Source organism: Pecten maximus, chromosome 16 (genome assembly GCF_902652985.1).
Source record: "Pecten maximus chromosome 16, xPecMax1.1, whole genome shotgun sequence".
NCBI lineage: Eukaryota > Metazoa > Mollusca > Bivalvia > Pectinida > Pectinidae > Pecten > Pecten maximus.
This window is the reverse complement of record NC_047030.1, coordinates 11,054,077-11,076,725: the sequence shown is the minus strand read 5'-3', so window position 1 is coordinate 11,076,725 and position 22,649 is coordinate 11,054,077. Positions and strand designations below refer to the sequence as shown.

The following is a 22,649-nucleotide window of genomic DNA, read 5'->3' as shown; positions in this document are numbered from 1 at the left end:
TCCAGCAATATGTCCCATGAGTGTACTATGCAATCCTATGTCCAGCTATATATCCCATTCCCATAAACGTACCATACAATTTTATGTTCAGCTATATGTCCCATGAACGCACCATACAATCATATATCCAGTAATGTGTCCCATTAACGTACCATGCAATCCTATGTCCAGCTACATGTCCCATGAGTGTACTATGCAATCCTATGTCCAGCTACATGTCCCATGAACGCACTATACAATCCTATGTCCAGCTACATGTCCCATGAACGCACTATACAATCCTATGTCCAGCTATATGTCCCATGAACGCACTATACAATCCTATGTCCAGCTATATGTCCAATTATCATACCATACAACCCTATGTCCAGCTATATGTCCAATTATCATACCATACAACCCTATGTCCAGCTATATGTCCAATTATCGTACCATACAATCATATGTCCAGTAATTTGTCACATTAACGTACCATAAATCCTACATCCAGCTATATGTCCAATTAACGTACCATACAACCCTATGCCCAGCTATATGCTCATAGGAAACAAACAAGTTAAAATGTATCTGATGCTTTCCATTAATTTTCAATAGAATCCTTCTAAATCAAGTATGACTAGGCCTCCCGTATGAGCACACCCTACCCGTCATGGAGTGTTTGCTTCCTTATCGAGACCTACAAACAACTATTTGCTCAACACTATATTGAGATTTAAAGCCACTCCTTTCAATATTGATAATCCTCGCATATCTCAAATATCATGTTTGTTTTCTATAAACATGTCTTCAGACCCGTCTACATTTTACGTGTAAGAATGTATGACAAGTTTCCTGCGTGTAATAGATTGCTTTGTTTATATAACAATATACCCTTAAATGATTGTGTCGGGAGGGAGGATCTTGGGAGGAGGTCGCAGAGGTCTAGCCTGCACCTTACGTGTTCGGGCATTAAAAGGGGTTAATTCACCAACAGCGCTCATAACACAGAAAGACTCTGACACATTCCACACCCGTAAAACAAGTATCGGACCAAGTTTATCGGTATCAAAACAACGCTTAAAAGTGTAAAGTAACACATTAAACGCACCGGGTATCACCAGTCCGGACGTATGGAGATGAATTGTAATATGAAGGTGCTGTGCCTGCTATTCGCAACAGTGGTGACCGTTAGAGGCCATGGTCGACTATGGGAACCACCCTCTCGTTCGTCGATGTTCAGGCGAGGGTACACCACCCCTCCTAACTACAACGACAATCAACTCAACTGTGGTGGTTTTGCGGTAAGATTGGAATGTAGATTAATTTTTTATACATTATTATGTGTGGCTTATAATCGAAATACTTTTTTAAAATATCAACTTTTTGATAGTCATATTTTTTCATATTCAAATTTTACCAATATCGCAATCGCAATCATCGTATTCTGTACTGCTTGCAACACTTATAGGTTAAACTAGCTTTTCCTTTTACAAATGAATGTACGCCACCTAATTCATTACAAGTAGTGTACTCATTTATTAATACAGGGCGGAAAGCTACGTTGTCGGGTTATCTATAGATTTACCGTTTATTCCCTTTCAATATACGGTTGCTGCATGTCATTGTCTACTTTATATTTTCTTGTGTATATTATATATTCGCAAAGCTTTTCGTCTATTGCTACAAAAACATAATATCTCAATAGATATGAAACTGATTACATATTGGAATGCTCATCTCATATATCTTTCTTTACCTTGGCATAACTGAACGTTATAGTAATGACGATAAATCTGAACAGCATTTATCAATAAAAGGCATATGATGTGGTGATAGTCACTTTTGTTTCACGTGGGATTTATTTTCGCGTTTAATACGCGAGGAGATTAAATCACGAATTCAAATCCTTCGCGACTATTTGTACGAAAAAACACATTGAGCTAGCGGTCAAGCTATCGGTTACCAATACAGGAACCTTGTAGAGTATATGCCTCTAAAGCTAGCGATCAAGCTATCGGTTACCAATATTGGAACCTTGTAGAGTATATGCCTCTAAAGCTAGCGATCAAGCTATCGGTTACCAATATAGGAACCTTGTAGAGTATATGCCTCTAAAGCTAGCGGTCAAGGTATCGGTTACCAATATAGGAACCTTGTAGAGTATATGCCTCTAAAGCTAGCCATCAAGGTATCGGTTACCAATATAGGAACCTTGTAGAGTATATGCCTCTAAAGCTAGCGGTCAAGGTATCGGTTACCAATATAGGAACCTTGTAGAGTATATGCCTCTAAAGCTAGCGATCAAGGTATCGGTTACCAATATAGGAACCTTGTAGAGTATATGCCTCTAAAGCTAGCCATCAAGGTATCGGTTACCAATATAGGAACCTTGTAGAGTATATGCCTCTAATAGCTCATTATTCGCGAATTAAAATGCATCTTTAAATCAGCTTTCGCGAAATCATATGTGAAGTGTTAAGTTCGCGAAATAAAGTATTCGTGAAATCTAAGTGATTTACAGTATTACGAAATATATATTTAGAAAGATTGTACACACATATATATATAACATTTACTGTGCATATAATCATAAATAAGTTTGAGTCTATTAATGAATATATAACTGAATTGTACAGCTGTTTCGTCCGTCCTGGGACAGGTATGATAAACACTATTAATGAGTATAGAACTAAATTGTACAGCTGTTCCGTCCGTCCTGGGACAGGTATGATAAACACTATTAATGAATATAGAACTGAATTGTACAGCTGTTTCGTCCGTCCTGGGACAGGTATGATAAACACTATTAATGAATATAGAACTGAATTGTACAGCTGTTTCGTCCGTCCTGGGGCAGGTATGATAAACACTATTAATGAATATAGAACTGAATTGTACAGCTGTTTCGTCCGTCTTGGGACAGGTATGATAAACACTATTAATGAATATAGAGCTGAATTGTACAGCTGTTTCGTCCGTCCTGGGACAGGTATGATAAACACTATTAATGAATATAGAGCTGAATTGTACAGCTGTTTCGTCCGTCTTGGGACAGGTATGATAAACACTATTAATGAATATAGAACTGAATTGTACAGCTGTTTCGTCCGTCTTGGGACAGGTATGATAAACACTATTAATGAATATAGAACTGAATTGTACAGCTGTTTCGTCCGTCCTGGGACAGGTATGATAAACACTATTAATGAATATAGAACTGAATTGTACAGCTGTTTCGTCCGTCCTAGGACAGGTATGATAAACACTATTAATGAATATAGAACTGAATTGTACAGCTGTTTCGTCCGTCTTGGGACAGGTATGATAAACACTATTAATGAATATAGAACTGAATTGTAAAGCTGTTTCGTCCGTCCTGGGACAGGTATGATAAACACTATTAATGAATATGGAACTGAATTTTACAGCTGTTTCGTCCGTCTTGGGACAGGTATGATAAACACTATTAATGAATATAGAACTGAATTGTACAGCTGTTTCGTCCGTCTTGGGACAGGTATGATAAACAAATCCAGTATGGTAGTCCTGATAATCAATATATGCCTAAACCAATGTTAAAATAAAGAATTGCATTGTCCCAAATAATTTTATCAATTACCCATGTTTTATGGGCATAGATGTTTGGTTTTATTAGCTGAACAAAACAATGATCTATGTTACTTATGAAATGTATTATCATCAACCAAATTTAATCTCTGTATATGGTGGATAGTGTTATCGAGACAAAGTGAAATAAGAACATATTGTTATGTTACTAAATTCGGCGATTTAACTAGGTTATCAATTACACGTGTGTTTGCTTCATAGGGCTTGATTATATACTTAAATTTTAAGTAGGAATTGGTTTGGTTTATTTATCAAAACAATGCCTTCCTATTCTTGATATCGATCTCTGCTAATTCTTTAATGATGAATGCGAAATCAGTGTTACATTCTGTACCTGGAAGGTCCTACATAATTTTGATGTAATATGAGGTTTATTAATCAAGCTCAATAATTTAATCTATCATTTAACGAGTTTAATAAATTCCAATACTGGCACCAGTGTAGGGTTTTATTTATTACAAAACCCAAATACCGTAAATGTACTTACTTTAGCGCATTGCCAAATTTTATTAGATTAACGCAATGATGAACTGGCGCACTCACATGATATGCTTTGAGATACACGCATATACTGGTGTAATCATAATTTAGCGCGAAGCTTCAAGGGCGAAAAACACTAAAATAAGATTATAGCTATAACATGTATGATTACAGTATTACTAATCATGTACAATGTAGCCCCACTCTCGAAACAGACTCAAAGTATACGTTTTTCATTAGATTTTGTGTTCGTGACTGATTTCCACCTTATTTCTATCAAACTTAGTTCCAGTTCCTGTTTTTTTCATATACGTGTTTCCCTAAGTCCCAATTTGTATATGTCCATTTTTGAGACTGATCAGAAAGAAAATTACCAACAGGCCGCCATCTAACGATTTTGACAGATGAAATTTGTTACACAATTACTCTTAACTTTCGATACGTCCTCGATTTCTGTTGTTGTCTTTCTTCTGGTTGCTCATGGTTTCAGTTGAGTTGTTGTTTGGGGTCTGGGTTCACTTGGTGACTCCTCGAATTGTTTTTGACGTCTTAACCGCGCTGACCTTGATTAGTATCAATGCGTACTTTTATAATTACCTTATGCCGTTTATTTTCAATTACTGTATCTAATCAATTTCAAGTTATCTTTCGGTTTTTGTGTTTATTTTCAGGGATTTGTTATTATTGTTTTGTTTCGTTTTTTATTCTTCTTTGTTCTATTTAATATCATTTCGAGGCGTTTTTGTATCCGATTCTCGGATGGCTGTAGCTGTTGCATTAATTCTCCCTTCAAGTTTTGCTTGTTTCTTCTTGCTGAATATTTGATTTAATAATATTTAGCCTTACGAACTAATACGAACACTGATGAAGGAGTAAGTTGATAGTTTCTGCGGTGCACCATGAACTTAAAACACTATCACGAACTTCTATGACTAATGTCTTTATTCTTAATAAAAGTGAATATTTCTACGAATAGGATATGTTCAATTTATAAGTACCCATGAATAATTGGCAATTATGTTTTTTTGTGTGGTTTTGTTATTTTTGTGTTGTTTTTTTTAATTTTTATTTTTTTTTTTTTTTTCATTATTTAAATCAAAATTTTGACCTATAAATGAAGTCGATTAAAATAATGATACATTTAAAAGGTTTGCACTGAAGCATCGCTATATTGGGTTTATCAGATTTAAATGATCTACCATAAGACGTATACTGTATATATGGTATGGAATGGTACGGCAGTAAATATATAATATACTGATACTATAAAACAACACGTAGTACGTGGCCACTGGTGTACACTATGATGTTTGCTGTGTAAACGAAGTATAGCGGATTGTTTTAGCGAGGAGCACATTTCAGCTATTTTGAAACACTAATTGAGAAATATTGTCGACATTAAAATGACGTCGCTTAATATTCTCACAGAATTGAGGATCGACTCAAGTGGTCTGAACATACACATTTACGCGTTTGTAAACATCCCTATATAAACCACTACCCCCGGTACAATAAGCGGACGGTTTTATCGTCTTATTTAAATAATTAATACATTAAGATTTCGATCAATAGTTAATGCTGTTAATGCAGTAGATTTGGATTAAGGTGCTAAAAATCTTAATTGCTGAATTCTACGCTCGCTAAAATAACCCGCTATGTGGTATATTGTTTATTGTGATGTATAAATTAAATTGTATATCTTGATTATTAATAAATATGACGTTACAGCATGTAAGTATTCCAATTTGCTGGTGATGTTGGTCAATTGTTTCTGGTGTGTTGTATAAACATTCCTATAAACAAACCCTTATTCCGGTGCACAAAACATACACAATGACATGTAAACAAAGGCATTTACTTGCTGTTTGGTCATACATGGATTATGCTTTATGGGCGTCCTGCATCTGTGTCATAGTTAGCCAGATGACTACCTGACGGAAATGTAGCATAGGGATGGATGACGTGGCTTCTTTTTCAGTTGTGGCACGTTTATAAGCACATCTACTTGTACAATTAAACAGTGAAATAGACTGACTGGAGTCAAAGCTTTTATTGATGAAAATTTAAGCCGTACCTTTATAGTAACAAAACATATGTTATTTTAAGAAAGGAAATGCTACCTATATACAATCGTTTCACCCATTTCCCTTTCAATTTCAAAGTCGACGTTAAAATAATATATATGATACTACAAAACGTATTATTATTCTCCAGACATATGGCAAACCTTGTCCAGATGATGGTAACATCTGGTGAAGCCGTTATTAATACCGTTACTATAGCCATAGGGTACTGTTCTAAGTTAACTATCGATTTTCTTAGTATATATAGCCGTCTAATATAATCTGGTGAAAGATGTATTGATATGCGGAAAATAAAATTGTTTCATGTCAGATTTAATATAGATGGATGATTATGTGGCACAGTAGTAAACCACTTGCCTTTCACTTATGCGGCTTGGGTTCGATTCCTCATTCAGACGTGAAAAGCGATGTTCTGCGGGTACTAGAGATCTAGTTTCCTCTCACAACACCCCTCGTGTACGTTCATTTGTGTCAATAAACGTAATTAATTAAGTTGATGTAAATAAACAATATACAAGCTGATTATTTTTGTCTATTAACTTATTTTGATGAAACAGCGAATTACCAGCAAATCCTGCCTTGTTATATCAGCAATCAGCACCTATTACATGAAACATGTACTACATGTGTAGAAATAATGGGACTTGGGATTGCACTAATAAATATTCATATTTTTCTCAAATTAAGTATTGAAAAATCCTACTTTAGATACATCCTTCTAGTTTAATCGATTATTAAGATCAGACACATTTATTCAAGAGAAAATACTCGATACTTAATATTCATGCCGCCTTCAGAAGTAACCATTTCAACCAATGATTATATGTAAAATGATTTTAGACTCACCAGTCACTTAATACAATATGCGAAATACTTTAGCGTTAGTAATGAATTGGAAAGATAAGTAGAGCGATATATTACACTAATAATCAAGTCTGTTCAATTCTCCTCCGTAGTTGGTATTGATTTGATTTTAAATATCGAATGTTGTATTGTGTTTAAATGCAAACTTTCATAAGAAGCATGTAAAACTCAGAAAAAAGTCCAAAAGCAATAAAATACCGACATGCAAACGAAACAGCTATACTAGCTCAAGATCCATAAAACGAAGTCAAAACGAGAACAAAAGTTAGATTTTATACAGACCCTTGAAAACAAATGAAGTGATGATAAAGCAGGTGTTTCGGAACATTAAGCGTCTTCTGCGTCATCGTCAACATTCGCCATGTAGATGAAAATATGGGTCCCATTCTCATAATGCTAACTAGGGTGGTGACAATGGAGCCGCCAGTTATATGAAGATGAGGTTTATAGCCCCATTGCAGTGTTACTACATATATAAGGTTACGTTAAACACATTAACATGCTAATCCTATAATTTCATAGGGTACTGATAAAAACAATTTCCTTCTTTGACTCAGCAATTTATTCAAGTGTATTTTTACATCTGTCATCTAAAGGGCTATCTCTGACACTTCTAAGGTGATATATAAATCCCTGTTGTTTCACCATCTCCGTCTATCAATATCGTTTGTTTTTAGGTGTGCATAATTATTGTCATCGGTTTACAAGAAGTGTTGTGTGCGTTAGTTAGTGTCGAATATATACACATGGTACATTCCATACTGTGGGTAACGTTGCTCCTACAGGGGAATCCAGGAAGAACTGATAACCTGACTCATGACGCATAGTTAGCTTATGATGGACCATAAAATCTACTATTTAATGCATCTAATTAAAGTTCTATATTTTTCTATTACAAAGCAAAAATTTTGTTTGCGTTCATGATTTAATTGATTTTAAAGGGGGGGGGGGGGGGGGGGGGATGAATTGTTATTACCATATCAGAGAAAATCATTTCTAGAGGAAAAAGATATTATTAATCAAATATGAAGTAATTCATAAATTAACCAGGAAATCGAAATATCGACTAACAAGCATTTCAATAATAGATTCACAGAATCGGCTGATATCTTGTGATATCTTTGGCACAGATTTTACAATACATTTAAGTGAATAGTACTTAAAATACGGATTTATTAATATGGTATACATTGAAAATGAATATCAAATTGCATTACACAGCTGTATCGTTCATCTATGACTCGTCAGTAATGTGCATATGTCCAAAATTGTGGAATTCCGGGAGTGAAATCGGAATGAATTGGACTGAACAATTTTGTAATCTATCAGCGTAAGGGTATACTAACCACCTAATAATGATTGATGTGACCAGGTAAAGTGATATCATGTACATAGTGTATGCGGACAGTATTTCAAGAATAATTTAACAAACCAATATGGCTCAAAATAAACTTTTCATTTATCTATTTTTTTTTAATTTGACTAATATCGCTATTATACAGTTATATACTTATGTTTATAAGATAATGAAATGAAGTTACAGTAATTGAAAATTTTTTAAAATTTTTATCAAAGAATGTTATACATTTTTGTACCTATGTTGTCTATGTTAAAAACGAACTAAGGATATTTTCGGGTGACGATATGACTTCACATTTATGAAGTATTTCAGTTACCCCAATTATCCAATAATGTATGATTTACAAACTTTTCTGGCGTGTGTGTTTGCCACATGTGTTAAAACTTTTTGTGTATCATGGTGTCAATGAGGACAATGGGACATTAGAATTATTGTTTCATTTGAACGTTGGTATTATCTGTCGTTCCTGAACACCTGACTGGGAAGGATTTGCAGCCATTTAGCAGGTGTTTCTTTTCATTTTGATGTATTCATATTCCCAGTAGCATTTAAGAAATTGGCTTTTCATAATTATTCATTATGTCCACTCGGATTAACGTTTCGCAAAGGTTTAATAATCAACAAACAAATCTATTCCAATTTCAGAATCAATGGAGTGCCCCGAACAGAGGTAAATGTGGTATATGTGGCGATCCATACAACGGTGACCGTCTGAACGAGGCTGGCGGCAAATACGCCACTGGGCTGATAACCCGGAAGTATTTGGAGGGTCAGACCATCGACATTGATGTGCAAGTAACTGCTAATCACTTGGGATGGTTCGAATTTCGTATTTGTCCAAATAACAACGTCAAGAAAGCCGCAACACAAAAATGCCTTGATCAGCATGTCCTGCAGTTGGCTGATAGAAGTGGCACCAAGTAAGTTGACAATATTATAAGAATCATAACTGAAAGAATACGTTTTAGAAACGAAAAAAAACAACAACAAACAAACAAAAAGAAAAGCAAAAAAAAAAAAAAAAAAAAAACCCAACAGTAAATAGCTAAAGTTGGTTTGTGATTTTAATATTTAACGGTTTTACCAAAATATTTCCTTTCATTAGTTTTGCAGGGCCATCAAAATGTCCACACTCAATGAAAACAAATAATCATGGACGGCTGTCACTTTAGCAACTTACTTGCATAATGTCGTATGATAAATTTTGATGTTTAATTATGTTTTTTTTTTAAATATAATTTGTATCTGATGTAGGGTTTACTTTTGAATATTACAGGTATTATATATCCAGCGACGTTGGCCATTACAAAATGAAATACACACTTCCGACCGGCCTAGCCTGCACGCAGTGCGTGTTGCAATGGAAATGGCATGTTGGTAAGGGGGACAACTCTATATTGACCGAATCAAATTATGCATAGGGTATTCAAAATTTCGAAGTGAATTCATCAATATTCAAATATTGCTATACTGTACATCTTATGACTAATATCGTAAAACCTGTGATTAATATTTTGTGATTTGTGTTCAATAACTTTTTTTTGATAGTTAAACAGTTTATGTGGTGTTGTTCTTGAATGAATGGTTTTACAAATATGAATCGCAGTATTTTAAATCAAAATATCTAATTTAACACAATTACAACAGCTATGATATCTTATTTAACGAAACCATTGAACACGTTTTATATACGTTTTAATATCAAGTTGTTATTCATCGTTCCCTAGGCAACAGTTGGGGGACGGACCCAGACGGCCGAAGTGGGATCGGATTTGGGCCACAAGAGGAGTTTTATGGGTGTTCTGATGTGGCTATACAGGGGTCAGATACCGTGAAGCCAATGACCACATCAAATGTACATAAACCCACAACTACCACTGATAAAATCACAACTACTACTCCTAGACCAACTACTACCACTGCTAAACCAACTACTACCACTACCAAACCCACAACTACTACTCCTAAGCCAACAACAACTACTCCTACACCAACTACTACCACTGCTAAACCAACAACTACCACTGCTAAACCAACAACTACCACTGCTAAACCAACAACTACCACTGCTAAACCAACGACTACCACTGCTAAATCAACGACTACCACTCATGGACCGACAACTACTCCGAAACCGACAACGACAAATCCCATGCTGACTTCAAAACAAGAAACAAACAAAGGAGATCCGGCTGCGGCTGCGCAAAGTAGTACCTGCATAGTAGTTGTGTCGCCTGTGTACTCTCAAGTTCCTGGGATGTTGAAGTGGTGTCGAATGAACTGCGCTAGAGGCTATTGTCCCCGGACCCACTGCAGATGCGTGTAGCACAGCATATTAGTTCAAACAAGGGCAGGCTCTTTATTAACATTTCATTCTGAGTGCATTTCCTTATGCGTGATATATTTATATCGATACCCTAGGTTTGCATGTTGTTATATGATATTGTGAACCTTTTACGATTGAAAGATATTTCATCTCAAGGGACGCATTTACATACCAAGGCTTATATATTATTCTTTCTATTCAAATCATGATTGTTTCTGGTAAAACATGATTACGTATAAAACGAGGCCATATTGAAACATTGGAAAGAGTGTGGTTTACATCAAAGAAGCATGCAAGACCTTAATGAGAATCTTGTGCAATAGTTTTTGTAGTAAAATGGTGATCTCTTTGAGGATTGGAGTAGAAGCCAAATGGTGCTTTGATTGGGTTTCGATTATGACGTCATAATGCAATTCTTCATCTGATTGTGACATTAGGATAACCAAGACCACTTTTAGTAATGTCGAATAAATAGAATTTTCAATTTTCATGGGAGAGAGAAAGTGGGAGTTCAATTCCAAGAGTTCTGATTTGACAAAAGCAAAGGGCTTGTTAATTGCTTTGTATATAAGAATCATTACGCCAAGTTTGAGACCATCCTAGGGAATGAATTATTTTCCCTGTTGGACCTCATATGACAACAATGGTAATACAATGGTGATGAATTTTCCATCAATGAAATTAAAAAAACAACTTGATGTATATTATTCTGAATGCTTTATTTAACAATAAATGGCGAATGTTCACTTTCATTTCTGTAAAATCACAAAATCACTTATATCAATAGCAAACAATACATGTACATGTACTTCTATTTAGATTTGCGTCTAGAGGCGGTAGTAATTTTGTTGCGAAAATCGTGAATTATCTCTATAACTTTTTTTCGGAAAAATATGTTTTATTCTTAAAATGAATATTAATTATGTTAAACGTATCTGTGTAATAAATGTTATGCTGCAGAAATTAATTTTGATTTTATAATTTTTTTATTTTGAAATTTTGAAATGACACATATATACATGAAGTCAATTTGAGAATTTTTTTTTTGGGGGGGGGGGGGGGGGGGGGGGGGGCGGATGTCATAGTGTTTCCTTGGTTATAGTATCCTTTTGTGCTGATTTTTATTTCGAGATCATCGTCCTTTTTTGTGTGGGTGTGTTTTTTATCAATTAACTTTCTTAATCATTGTTTCTTACAGTAATGCTTTACAAAAATCATATGCTGCAGCGTTAGAACGGTTGTGCAGAAAACACACAAGGTATTAACACTATTCAGTATAAATTGTATTGGTATAAACACATACTAGAGCGTAAATGATTATACAAAGACAAGTTTCAATACATATTGAGATGAATTCAATACAGTAGAATCAAAAACTAAATTCCGTCATAGAAATGTTTAACGACCTGTCACTGAAGCTAAGTGTATAAAGTGTTGATACATTGGAGACCATAGGTACATGGCCGAAAAAACAATAAAAGAAAAAAATATTTAAATAATATTCGTGATAATTAATTTTCCATTGTTTGTAATGCAGCTTTCTGATTGGTTGAGCTTTTTTTCATACCTCTTTATAGAAATATATTGATATCAATGCTGTATTCCCATGGGGAAATAGACTATTTCCAAATGAGATCATGATATCCATGGTGATGCAAAAACACTTCCTCATGGACTCCATCAACCTACTTCAATCGAAATCTTGTGTTGTTATTTTTTTCCGCCAGTAGCCGACATCTGTCAAGGAAATCGTGATATTGGAAACAAACCCTATCGAATCAACTAGGACATGTGAACGCCATAGGTAGGTGAAGTAGGGATGTTAGAATAGCTTGGAAAATTAAAATCAACACGCATATTGATATACATATATGTAATTAAGTTCAGCATTAAATAACAAGAAAATGGGTGTATTATAAGAACGCTACTGAGGCGAAATAAGATTTATACTTCTGATTCCAATGACTTGGTACACTATCATTACCAACTGCAGCAGACCACACCACGGGGCGTTTGCATAGCAATACATAATATGGGCACAAATCACAAATAAATAAGGAAATGGATAAAAATTGCAAAAGGAATTAATCAAAAAAAGAAAATCGAACTAATAACGGAAATATAACAAAATCCGCGTGAGTACAACTTGTATAGGTAATGCCATGATAACCAATCTTCAAAATAGAGAAAATGTAAGTTATGTGGACAAAATTTATTATTAATATATATATATTTATAATATGAGAAAATGTGGATATGAATTGGTAGTGATAAAGAGGACATGAGAGTATTTCGAATAAGATTTCTAAAAAATATTCAAAAAAGGGACATAACTGCAAAAAAAAAAAAATCTGCGGGGTAGAAGATGAAAAAATACAATGTTATACACAGGTTTCAATGACATAAAGCTAAGAAAACAGAAATTGACTTGATATACACGAGTAGGAATTAAATTGAGATTAAAGTTTACACTAAAATCATAGGTACCGACGTTTTACATAGTAAACAGTAACCAAATGTAAGTCATGCTTTAGACTTTAACGGCTTTTTTCCCTTATACACATTGTCTTTTGACGCAATCGGCGTTTCTTAAGACCTCTTCATCTGAATCTAGCTTCTGACCTACTAAATGCTTGTTCTCACCAGCATTATTGTTACGACGCACGTCTGCAAACTGGTATAATGAGAGAAATGTGTTAACAAAAATAGGTATGATAAGGGAAAACATGAACACTCCAGAAAGAGCACATATGGTGCCAATGATTTTACCGAAAGCTGTTTTAGGAATCATGTCACCGTAACCAACAGTTGTCATGGTGATCACACTCCACCACCAAGTGTCTGGAATACTAGGAAAATCGTCCCTCTTCTCAACGACATACATCACATTTGAGAAAAAGAGAACACCAATAAGCACATAGAGAAACATTATAAACATGTCCCTTTTCCCCACCCTCAGTGTGTAGCATAGGACTCGATAAGCAGTCACGTTCTCAAGAAGACGGAGAAGGCGAAGAACTCTCAACATTTGGAGGTAGAGAAGGACGTCGATATCACTATGGTAATCTTCAGTTAGAATAAAGGACAACAGACCCCGTATGTATACTGCAGATAGCACGATCATTTCTATGATATGTTGGAAGCAAAAGGCATTTCGCAGAGTACAAGGGAAACTGAGGAGTCTTAAGAACAATTCCACAGTGAAGAATGCATTAGAGGCGTACTCCATGTAAATATATACAAGTTGTTCGGTGTTGTTTGCTGTTGACAACGTCAATAGCTTGCTTTTGGCAGTTTCTGGTATAATATCATCGAACGCTCCGGCAAACATTTGACGTACAGACCCTTTTCTCGAAGAATTGGTAAATATATTAAATGTGTCATTCCATACATGCCATTCTTTATCCGAAGAATGTTTTTCTTTCAATTGCTCCCATTCAGAAATCGAGATATTTCCTGCATCAATTGAAACTCTTTTTGCAGGTAAATCAGGCATTGGTGGTGTATCAGTAGGAGGCATCATTGATTTTGTTGTGGTAGTCATGACGTCATCTAATGACGTATCTGTATACGGTGTCCCTGGGAGTGTTCCGAGAGCTGTAGCTAATACGGACAGGAGGATAACGGCGACAGATAAGACGAAATAAGCCTGTGGAAAGTCAAATAGCATTTGTCAATTAGTACAGGCACATTAAATCATCGCATTCACCCTTCTTAAAATGATTCTAAGTTAATTAACTCTTGAAAGGATATTTCCCCAACATGTAGATTTGGCAATGTATATACTACGCTTCACTGGTCAATTGTCTGAGAAAGGGGAGAGTGTAGTCAATCACACATGGAAGTCATTGCATTACGATATCCGAATGTTTATTCACACACATGCAAACAACAACGAGAACATGTTTATGATATTCATAAAAGAGATTGTTTGATAAATACGGAAGAGCATTAGGGCCATGAAGCAAAAAAATTAAATTCATTTTTTCATGTTAATAACTCGAAATTTCGACTTACTAACTCGAAATTTCGACTTAATAACTCGAAATTTGAAATTTTGAGATAATAACTCGAAATTTCTACTTAATAACTCGAAATTTACTAACTCGAAATTTCGACTTACTAACTCGAAATTTCGAGTTATTAAGTCGAAATTTCGAGGATAATAACTCGAAATTTCGACTTACTATCTCGAAATTTCGAGTTATTAAGTCGAAATTTCGAGTTATCATCTCGAAATTTCGAGTTATTAAGTCGAAATTTCGAGTTATTAACATGAAAAAATGAATTTATTTTTTTTGCTTCATGGCCCTAATGCTCTTCCGGATAAAAGATAAATTCTTCTAAAAAAAAGTCATGTTCGGAACATCAATTATTTCGTAGCCCGCTGAGGAGACTTTATTTTGTTTCTTTTTCAATGCTGTTAGACAGTGTTGTGTGATTTTAGGATGAGACCGTATTTTTAGCTAGGAATTATTGCTTAAGCATGACAAAGTTTCAAGAGTATTTTCAAACCTCATTGACGTTGCATCAAGCCTGACAGGGTATGATTTATACACATTTCTACATTTCATTTTAACATAAACGATATACTTTTATAATGATGATTGATATTCTATAGAATGAGACGCGGACATAAAGTAATGGGAATTACGTTATCTACAATGTAGATGACGTATGTATATTTAAAGCGTAAACAGTATGTCACAGCGTCAAACCAACGAAAAACACGATCTTATTCTTTAACATATAACAGATTTTCGTTTGGTACCTAATTTATCCAGCGTTATGCTTAAATCGGCATTTTAGTGCATGATTTGCTGGACGAAGTACTCGGACAGTGATTAATTAACGTGTTTAAGACAAGAAACACGACTTAGAAGAGTCAGAATCAAAAATAGGCTGCCAAAGGGGATTGCCAACGATAACATCGTCTTCGCTATACGTTTATGTTATTGACTTGATGGGCCACCACTAAGACTGAACTACGTTTACATTAGTTTCATCAGACAAGTGCCCGCTATCCACTTGTTTACAAATTAGGCTGCGATCTCTGACATAAACTGTAAGGTCGAACACTATACAGTTGCTCATCACTTAGACGTTCATATCTAACCTCAGAAAATGTTATAGTAGACTCGAAGTAGATCTGTGCCACCTGGTATAGATATCTAGATGTGGTAAATATCAGCAAATGCTTCACTTAAGTAAAATTAATGTCATATAAATGTGTATGAATAATTTTACTCTTTACTTTCAGAGTTTTCTTTTATTGCAATTATCAAGTTTACAACATGAAATTGAGATTTTTTTCGTAAACATTTTGTCCAATTATGAGACAATGGTTTTGTATCATATAATCATTTAAGACATTCACTTAATAGTATTAACTTGTCAAAATACTAATGATAATATAGGACATGACATACATTATCAGTGATTAATAAATCGAAAACATTTAATAGAAATTAAGCCTGACTTTTTCACTATACAGATTTTGAATTTCTACAAGTTTTTTTTTATACCTTTTCATTATACTGGTATTTACTATTTACAAGATCTTCACTACACTAAGTTTACATAGAGCTTACACAACGAGTGGTTTTTGTATATGGTATTTTTTTCACTCCATTTAGTTATTTTTCAAAAGTTACAAAAAACCCAGCTTTAGCGAGTGTTTGTGTGACCTGTTTCTACCACAATAGAAAAGCCTTTCTGAGGATGAATTGACCTTTTTTTTTTTTTTTTTCAAAATATCAGGTGTAATGTAAGGATATGACCTAATTTGAAATGCCGCTTATTAATATGCAAAACTGATAAATTCGGAAACATATGGAAATATTTCAATTGATTACAAATCAAACAAAATAATAGTAGGTACAATGTGTATATTCTTTCAAAGCAAATAAATTGATAAAATCTATGTATATTTTCAAGAATATAACAAAACAACTGCGAACTACTTCTCGTGCGTTATCATTTCCAGGACATCGTGAACGGCCTTCAAGTGTTAGCCAATGAAATTGTATTGAATCACGTGATTTTAAAAATGGTCCAGGTCAAAGACCACCGTGTCAACCAATCAAAACGCATTTAGAGTTTATTCCACGTGTGGTATAAACTAAATGTTATTCAACATTTGTAAAGATTATTTCATGCCTTGGGAGTTGAATAACACTCACCTGTTGTGGTAGAACCTATTTTTTCACTATACTTATACCTCACTACATGAGCTTTTCACTACACTAGCTTTTCACTTAACTAGTTTTTCACTCTACTGATTTTTCACTGTACGAGTACAAATTGTACTAGTTTTTCATCTTTCCTTTTTACTAGTTATTCACTATACTAAGTTTAAACTCTACTAATTCTTCACTATATCAATTTTTCACTATTAATACTTATTTTCGCTTTACAATTCAATGTCCTTGGTTTTTTTATTCTTCTGTTTACTATACTATTTTTTTCACTATACTAATTTTTACTATTTATTATTTTTCACTATGCTGAGTTTACATTCCACTCATTTTTCATTATACTAGCATTTTTTACTATCCTGATTTTTACTATTTACTAGTTTTTCACTTTACTGATTTTTACTATTTACTAGTATTTCGCTATGGTGGTTTTTACTATTAAGGAGGCATTGACGATTGTAATTACCTACCGATTTTCAACATTTTTTCAAAAATCCCATTTCTCGAGCTAATCATTCAAGGTGAAAATTGCACACATTTTTTTCATTTTTCATTGCATATTACATAGTTATATCAATTCAGAGACGATGTTTCTGTGAGGAAACATAGATCCTATTTGTTTAATGAATGTATTTAATGTAACTTTTTTTCGAACACATATCCATCAAATAAATTATTAATCTATATACAGTTTATATTCCAAGAGATGCTATAATCAAACAAATATTTTGGAATTTGATCTCAATCCATATACTGGAGTTGTTCGAAGCTTTCTGTTTGTTGTTACAAGACAGACGAAAATGGACTCTAACGATTAAAGCAAATTTTGAGTAGTAGCTTTTTGTTCCATTGTATAGAACCTGTCAGGTCAGTAGTAGATTTTTGTTTCATTGTACAGAACCTGTCTGTTCAGATGGACATTTTCGTTTCATTGTACAGAACCTCTCAGGTCAAAAGTACAGTTTTGTTTCATTGTACAGAACCTGTCTGGTCAGTAGGACATGTTTTCTCTCATTGTACAGAACCTGCCTGGTCAGTAGTACATTTTCCGTTTGTGAGTTGTTTAATCTATAACGCTTCGCCCGTGCACTAATAGATATAATTTGGTAGGAGTTATAATGAGACATTTTGTTTCCCATAGATCAATTCTATTTAATACATTACCACGAACGATATTACAAAATTGACAACGTTTAGCCAAAAAAAAAAAAAAATATATAAAAAAATCCCTTTGTTCATTGGCGTGTAGCGCAATAATAGGTCAATTAACGGAATAACAATTGTCAATTACTCAGTAAACACTATACATCATGTCTCCTCATATTTGGTATTTCGAATGCCGGGAACAGAAGATTTAACCCCACACATTTCTCTCTTGAAAAGGAGACAATTTACAGACTATTGTCCATGTTTTGATTATGAAATATAGAAGTCTATATTTTTCGAAAATAAAAACCCAGAAAATAAAAAATAAATAAAAATAAGCTCCATGATTTTTTTTTTATATTCGTTTCACTCTGACGACACTTGTAACTACAGCCATGTTTTATCTGGGACAACTTAACCCTGACTCGACATGACTTCATTTAACTAATCTGATGATCTGTATTAAGTTGTCACCGAAACAGACACGTCCGTTTATAGGAAGGCCACTGCTAGTGGAGTATTACATATTTAACTCTTAATTCAAAATTCTTTGAAAATAACTATTTAATGTTTAAGCGACCTTCATTGACCATTTTCTCAATGTTACATATCATTAAATACACTTAATAGTAGCAACATAGAGTACCAAAACAATAGTGAAACAGTATATCTAACTCAAATTGGATCAAACCAGTCAAAAATAATGTTGTTAAACGACAGGGTTCACTTTTTTATCCAAAGAAAATGCCGTTAAATGATCTTATATCTTAATTGTATGATTTACTGAAAAGTATGAGCTCAAATATGTAGGGAAATATTGTACAATGAATATGTTTTACAATATTTAAGACAGATTATGTTCAAATTTTGAAGCACATTTTTAGCTGTGTCGATATTTAATGGAACTACACGTGTATTACACTCTAATCAGGTTCTGGTACACTAGAAATATTTTGTCATTATTTGGCATAATATGTTGAGTAAATGAGGGTCAAAATTTCATAAATTTGGTGTTAAATAATGAAACACAAAAGCCACAGTAATTTATCTTCAAATCTGTTCATATGGTCATCAGTTAAGCCTGATGTTAATTGAGCTCAACTATAGAAAGATTTTGTTGTTCCTGTAAGAGATTCTTTGCATGGATACCATTGAAAAACCAAACTCGAAAATATAGAAATTTACCGGGAAGATATCGTGGTGTTAACAATTTGCCGAGGAAAATATCGTGATATTTACAATTTACCGGGAAGATATCCAAATATCAACAGTTTACCGGGAACCATACCGTGGTGCTATACAATTTGCCGAGGAAAATATCGTGGTGTTAACAGTTTACCGGGAACATTTCGTGGTGTTAACAGTTTACCGGGAACATTTCGTGGTGTTAACAGTTTACCGGGAACATATCGTGGTGTTAACAGTTTACCGGGAACATTTCGTGGTGTTAACAGTTTACCGGGAACATTTCGTGGTGTTAACAGTTTACCGGGAACATTTCGTGGTGTGAACAGTTTACCGGGAACATTTCGTGGTGTGAACCGTTTACCGGGAACATATCATGGTGTTAACAGTTTACCGGGAACATATCGTGGTGTTAACAGTTTACCGGGAACATATCGTGGTGTTAACAGTTTACTGGGAACATTTCGTGGTGTTAACAGTTTACTGGGAACATTTCGTGGTGTTAACAGTTTACCGGGAACATTTCGTGGTGTGAACAGTTTACCGGGAACATATCATGGTGTTAACAGTTTACCGGGAACATTTCGTGGTGTTAACAGTATACCGGGAACATATCGTGGTGTTAACAGTTTACCGGGAACATTTCATGGTGTTAACAGTTTACCGGGAACATATCGTGGTGTTAACAGTTTACCGGGAACATATCGTGGTGTTAACAGTTTACCGGGAACATTTCGTGGTGTTAACAGTTTACCGGGAACATTTCGTGGTGTTAACAGTTTACCGGGAACATATCGTGGTGTTAACAGTTTACCGGGAACATATCATGGTGTAACAATTTACCGGAAACATTTCATGGTGTTAACAGTTTACCGGGAACATTTCATGGTGTTAACAATTTACCGGAAACATTTGATGGTGTTAACAGTTTACCGGGAACATATCGTGGTGTTAACAGTTTACTGGGAACATATCGTGGTGTAAACAGTTTACCGGGAACATTTCGTGGTGTTAACAGTTTACCGGGAACATTTCGTGGTGTTAACAGTTTACCGGGAACATTTCGTGGTGTTAACAGTTTACCGGGAACATTTCATGGTGTTAACAGTTTACTGGGAATATTTCGTGGTGTTAACAGTTTACCGGGAACATATCGTGGTGTTAACAGTTTACTGGGAACATTTCGTGGTGTTAACAGTTTACTGGGAACATTTCGTGGTGTTAACAGTTTACCGGGAACATTTCGTGGTGTTAACAGTTTACTGGGAACATTTCGTGGTGTTAACAGTTTACCGGGAACATATCGTGGTGTTAACAGTTTACCGGGAACATATCATGGTGTTAACAGTTTACCAGGAACATTTCATGCTGTTAACAGTTCACCGGGAACATATCGTGGTGTTAACAGTTTACCAGGAACATTTCATGGTGTTAACAGTTCACCGGGAACATTTCGTGGTGTTAACAGTTTACCGGAAACATTTCGTGGTGTGAACAGTTTACCGGGAACATATCATGGTGTTAACAGTTTACCGGGAACATATCGTGGTGTTAACAGTTTACTGGGAACATTTCGTGGTGTTAACAGTTTACCGGGAACATTTCGTGGTGTGAACAGTTTACCGGGAACATTTCGTGGTGTTAACAGTTCACCGGGAACATATCTTGGTGTTAACAGTTTACCAGGAACATATCATGGTGTTAACAGTTTACCAGGAACATATCGTGGTGTTAACAGTTTACCAGGAACATATCATGGTGTTAACAGTTTACCAGGAACATTTCATGGTGTTAACAGTTCACCGGGAACATATCGTGGTGTTAACAGTTTACCGGGAACATATCGTGGTGTTAACAGTTTACCGAGAAGATATCGTGATATTAACATTTTTTCTGGAGTTGTTCTAGCTATATTTCGCTAACTTGAGAGTTTCTCGTTCCGGCAAGATTAATTAATTTTGTTCAAAATTGTTTAGAATGAAAATGTTCAGTACATGAATATAAAACAATTTTTCAATACTAAAGCATCAATTTGAAGCCATTTTCAAACTAAAGAATGTAAGTTTAAATTTCAAACATGGAGTTTTTTTTTATTATTGTAAAAATGTCCAATTTAATGAAAAATCAAATATAACAGCCTCTATATAATATTACACAACCGACCAAGGCTTCTAGCAGAAGTTCTTTGTAAGGTGTCAAATCATTGGATATGCAAATAAATCATTAATATATGATCATTGGGCATTAATTGCATGTTTTTACTTACCTGTGTAACTAGAGAGTCATCCTTGTTGTCTAGAACCGACCTCATACGTGATCTGATCCTAGTCCAGTATGGTGACGTTTTATCACAGCTCTCTTCATTAGAAATCTCGTCCGTCTGAACCATGAATCCCGCCATTACAGCCTGCTCTCGCGAAAATGTCAAATAACGATGATAACAACAAGTCTCCAAGTCATCGGGACTAATGTCCCAGAATTCAAGTTCCTGTTTAAAAGCTGCTGGGCACATATCTCCGGGAATATGTAGTCTTCCAGTTTGGTGGTAGGCTAATATCGCCTCGAAAGGTCCCCCTGGCCGTTCGAAAAAGAAATCCATGTTGATCGGTGTATCTTCAGATTCATATACGAGGCGCTGAAGTCGTGAACCGTCGACCGATTCCATGACATGCCGACTGATCTCAAACTGCCGACCACCGACATTGACACGGTACATATTAGAAAGATTATCTTTCTTTCCTGACACAGCCATGTTGCCATGTGTGAATTGAGGTTCCACTTCCTGCGGATGCTTCACGTTGGATATATTTAGTGGGTCACGTGATTACTCCTCCTCCTCCTCCTCCTCCTCCTCCTCCGCCCCGTAACAGATATTGTGGGGTGGTATTCAGTAATAGTTTTCATTATCAGATCTCGCTTGACTCTAATTGTACCCTGTATATTATTGCATGCGCAATATTAGATCGTATTAAACCAGTGTTATACAATTATAGACAATCTTCAAATATTTCTGCTGACTACGCTATTATAGTTCCATGAGTTATCATTAAATGATTTCCGTGTGGTCAAGTGATCATGTCAGGAAATACTAAAAAGTATCTCGTTTAACAGTCCGAAAACAAAGCTTGTCGATCAAATTGTTCGTAGTAAAATGAATCTCGTTAAAATAGCCCGAAACATATACAATATTGATGGCAATAAATGTATTGGATATACATGTATAGTTTTCACGTTTATTCCTGTGATTTATTATTTAAACATATATCCTATGTCTGTCTGTCTTCTTTACTACCGTATTCTCTCTATCTATACATATTTAATGAATGTGTATGATGTATGGTTGTATGATAAAATGATATGGACAAGGCTATTATTAACTTGCGATAACTCCTGTCCGTTGA

At 34.8% G+C, this 22,649-nt stretch overlaps 2 protein-coding genes across 2 annotated transcripts; one reads left to right on the top strand and one right to left on the bottom strand.

Moving 5' to 3' along the window:
- The first annotated feature begins 860 nt into the window (after nucleotides 1-860).
- On the top strand, nucleotides 861-11,687 carry LOC117345309 (mucin-5AC-like). The gene is made up of 4 exons (XM_033908378.1): nucleotides 861-1,280; nucleotides 9,040-9,314; nucleotides 9,671-9,771; nucleotides 10,122-11,687. The coding sequence occupies exons 1-4, from the start codon at nucleotides 1,110-1,112 to the stop codon at nucleotides 10,718-10,720; spliced, it is 1,146 nt and encodes a 381-aa protein (XP_033764269.1). The 5' UTR covers nucleotides 861-1,109; the 3' UTR covers nucleotides 10,721-11,687.
- A 102-nt stretch (nucleotides 11,688-11,789) lies between these two features.
- On the bottom strand, nucleotides 11,790-22,000 carry LOC117344641 (potassium voltage-gated channel protein Shaw-like). The gene is made up of 2 exons (XM_033907468.1): nucleotides 21,515-22,000; nucleotides 11,790-14,369 (listed from the first exon to the last, which is right to left on the bottom strand). The coding sequence occupies exons 1-2, from the start codon at nucleotides 21,998-22,000 to the stop codon at nucleotides 13,275-13,277; spliced, it is 1,581 nt and encodes a 526-aa protein (XP_033763359.1). The 3' UTR covers nucleotides 11,790-13,274.
- Nucleotides 22,001-22,649: the final 649 nt, after the last annotated feature.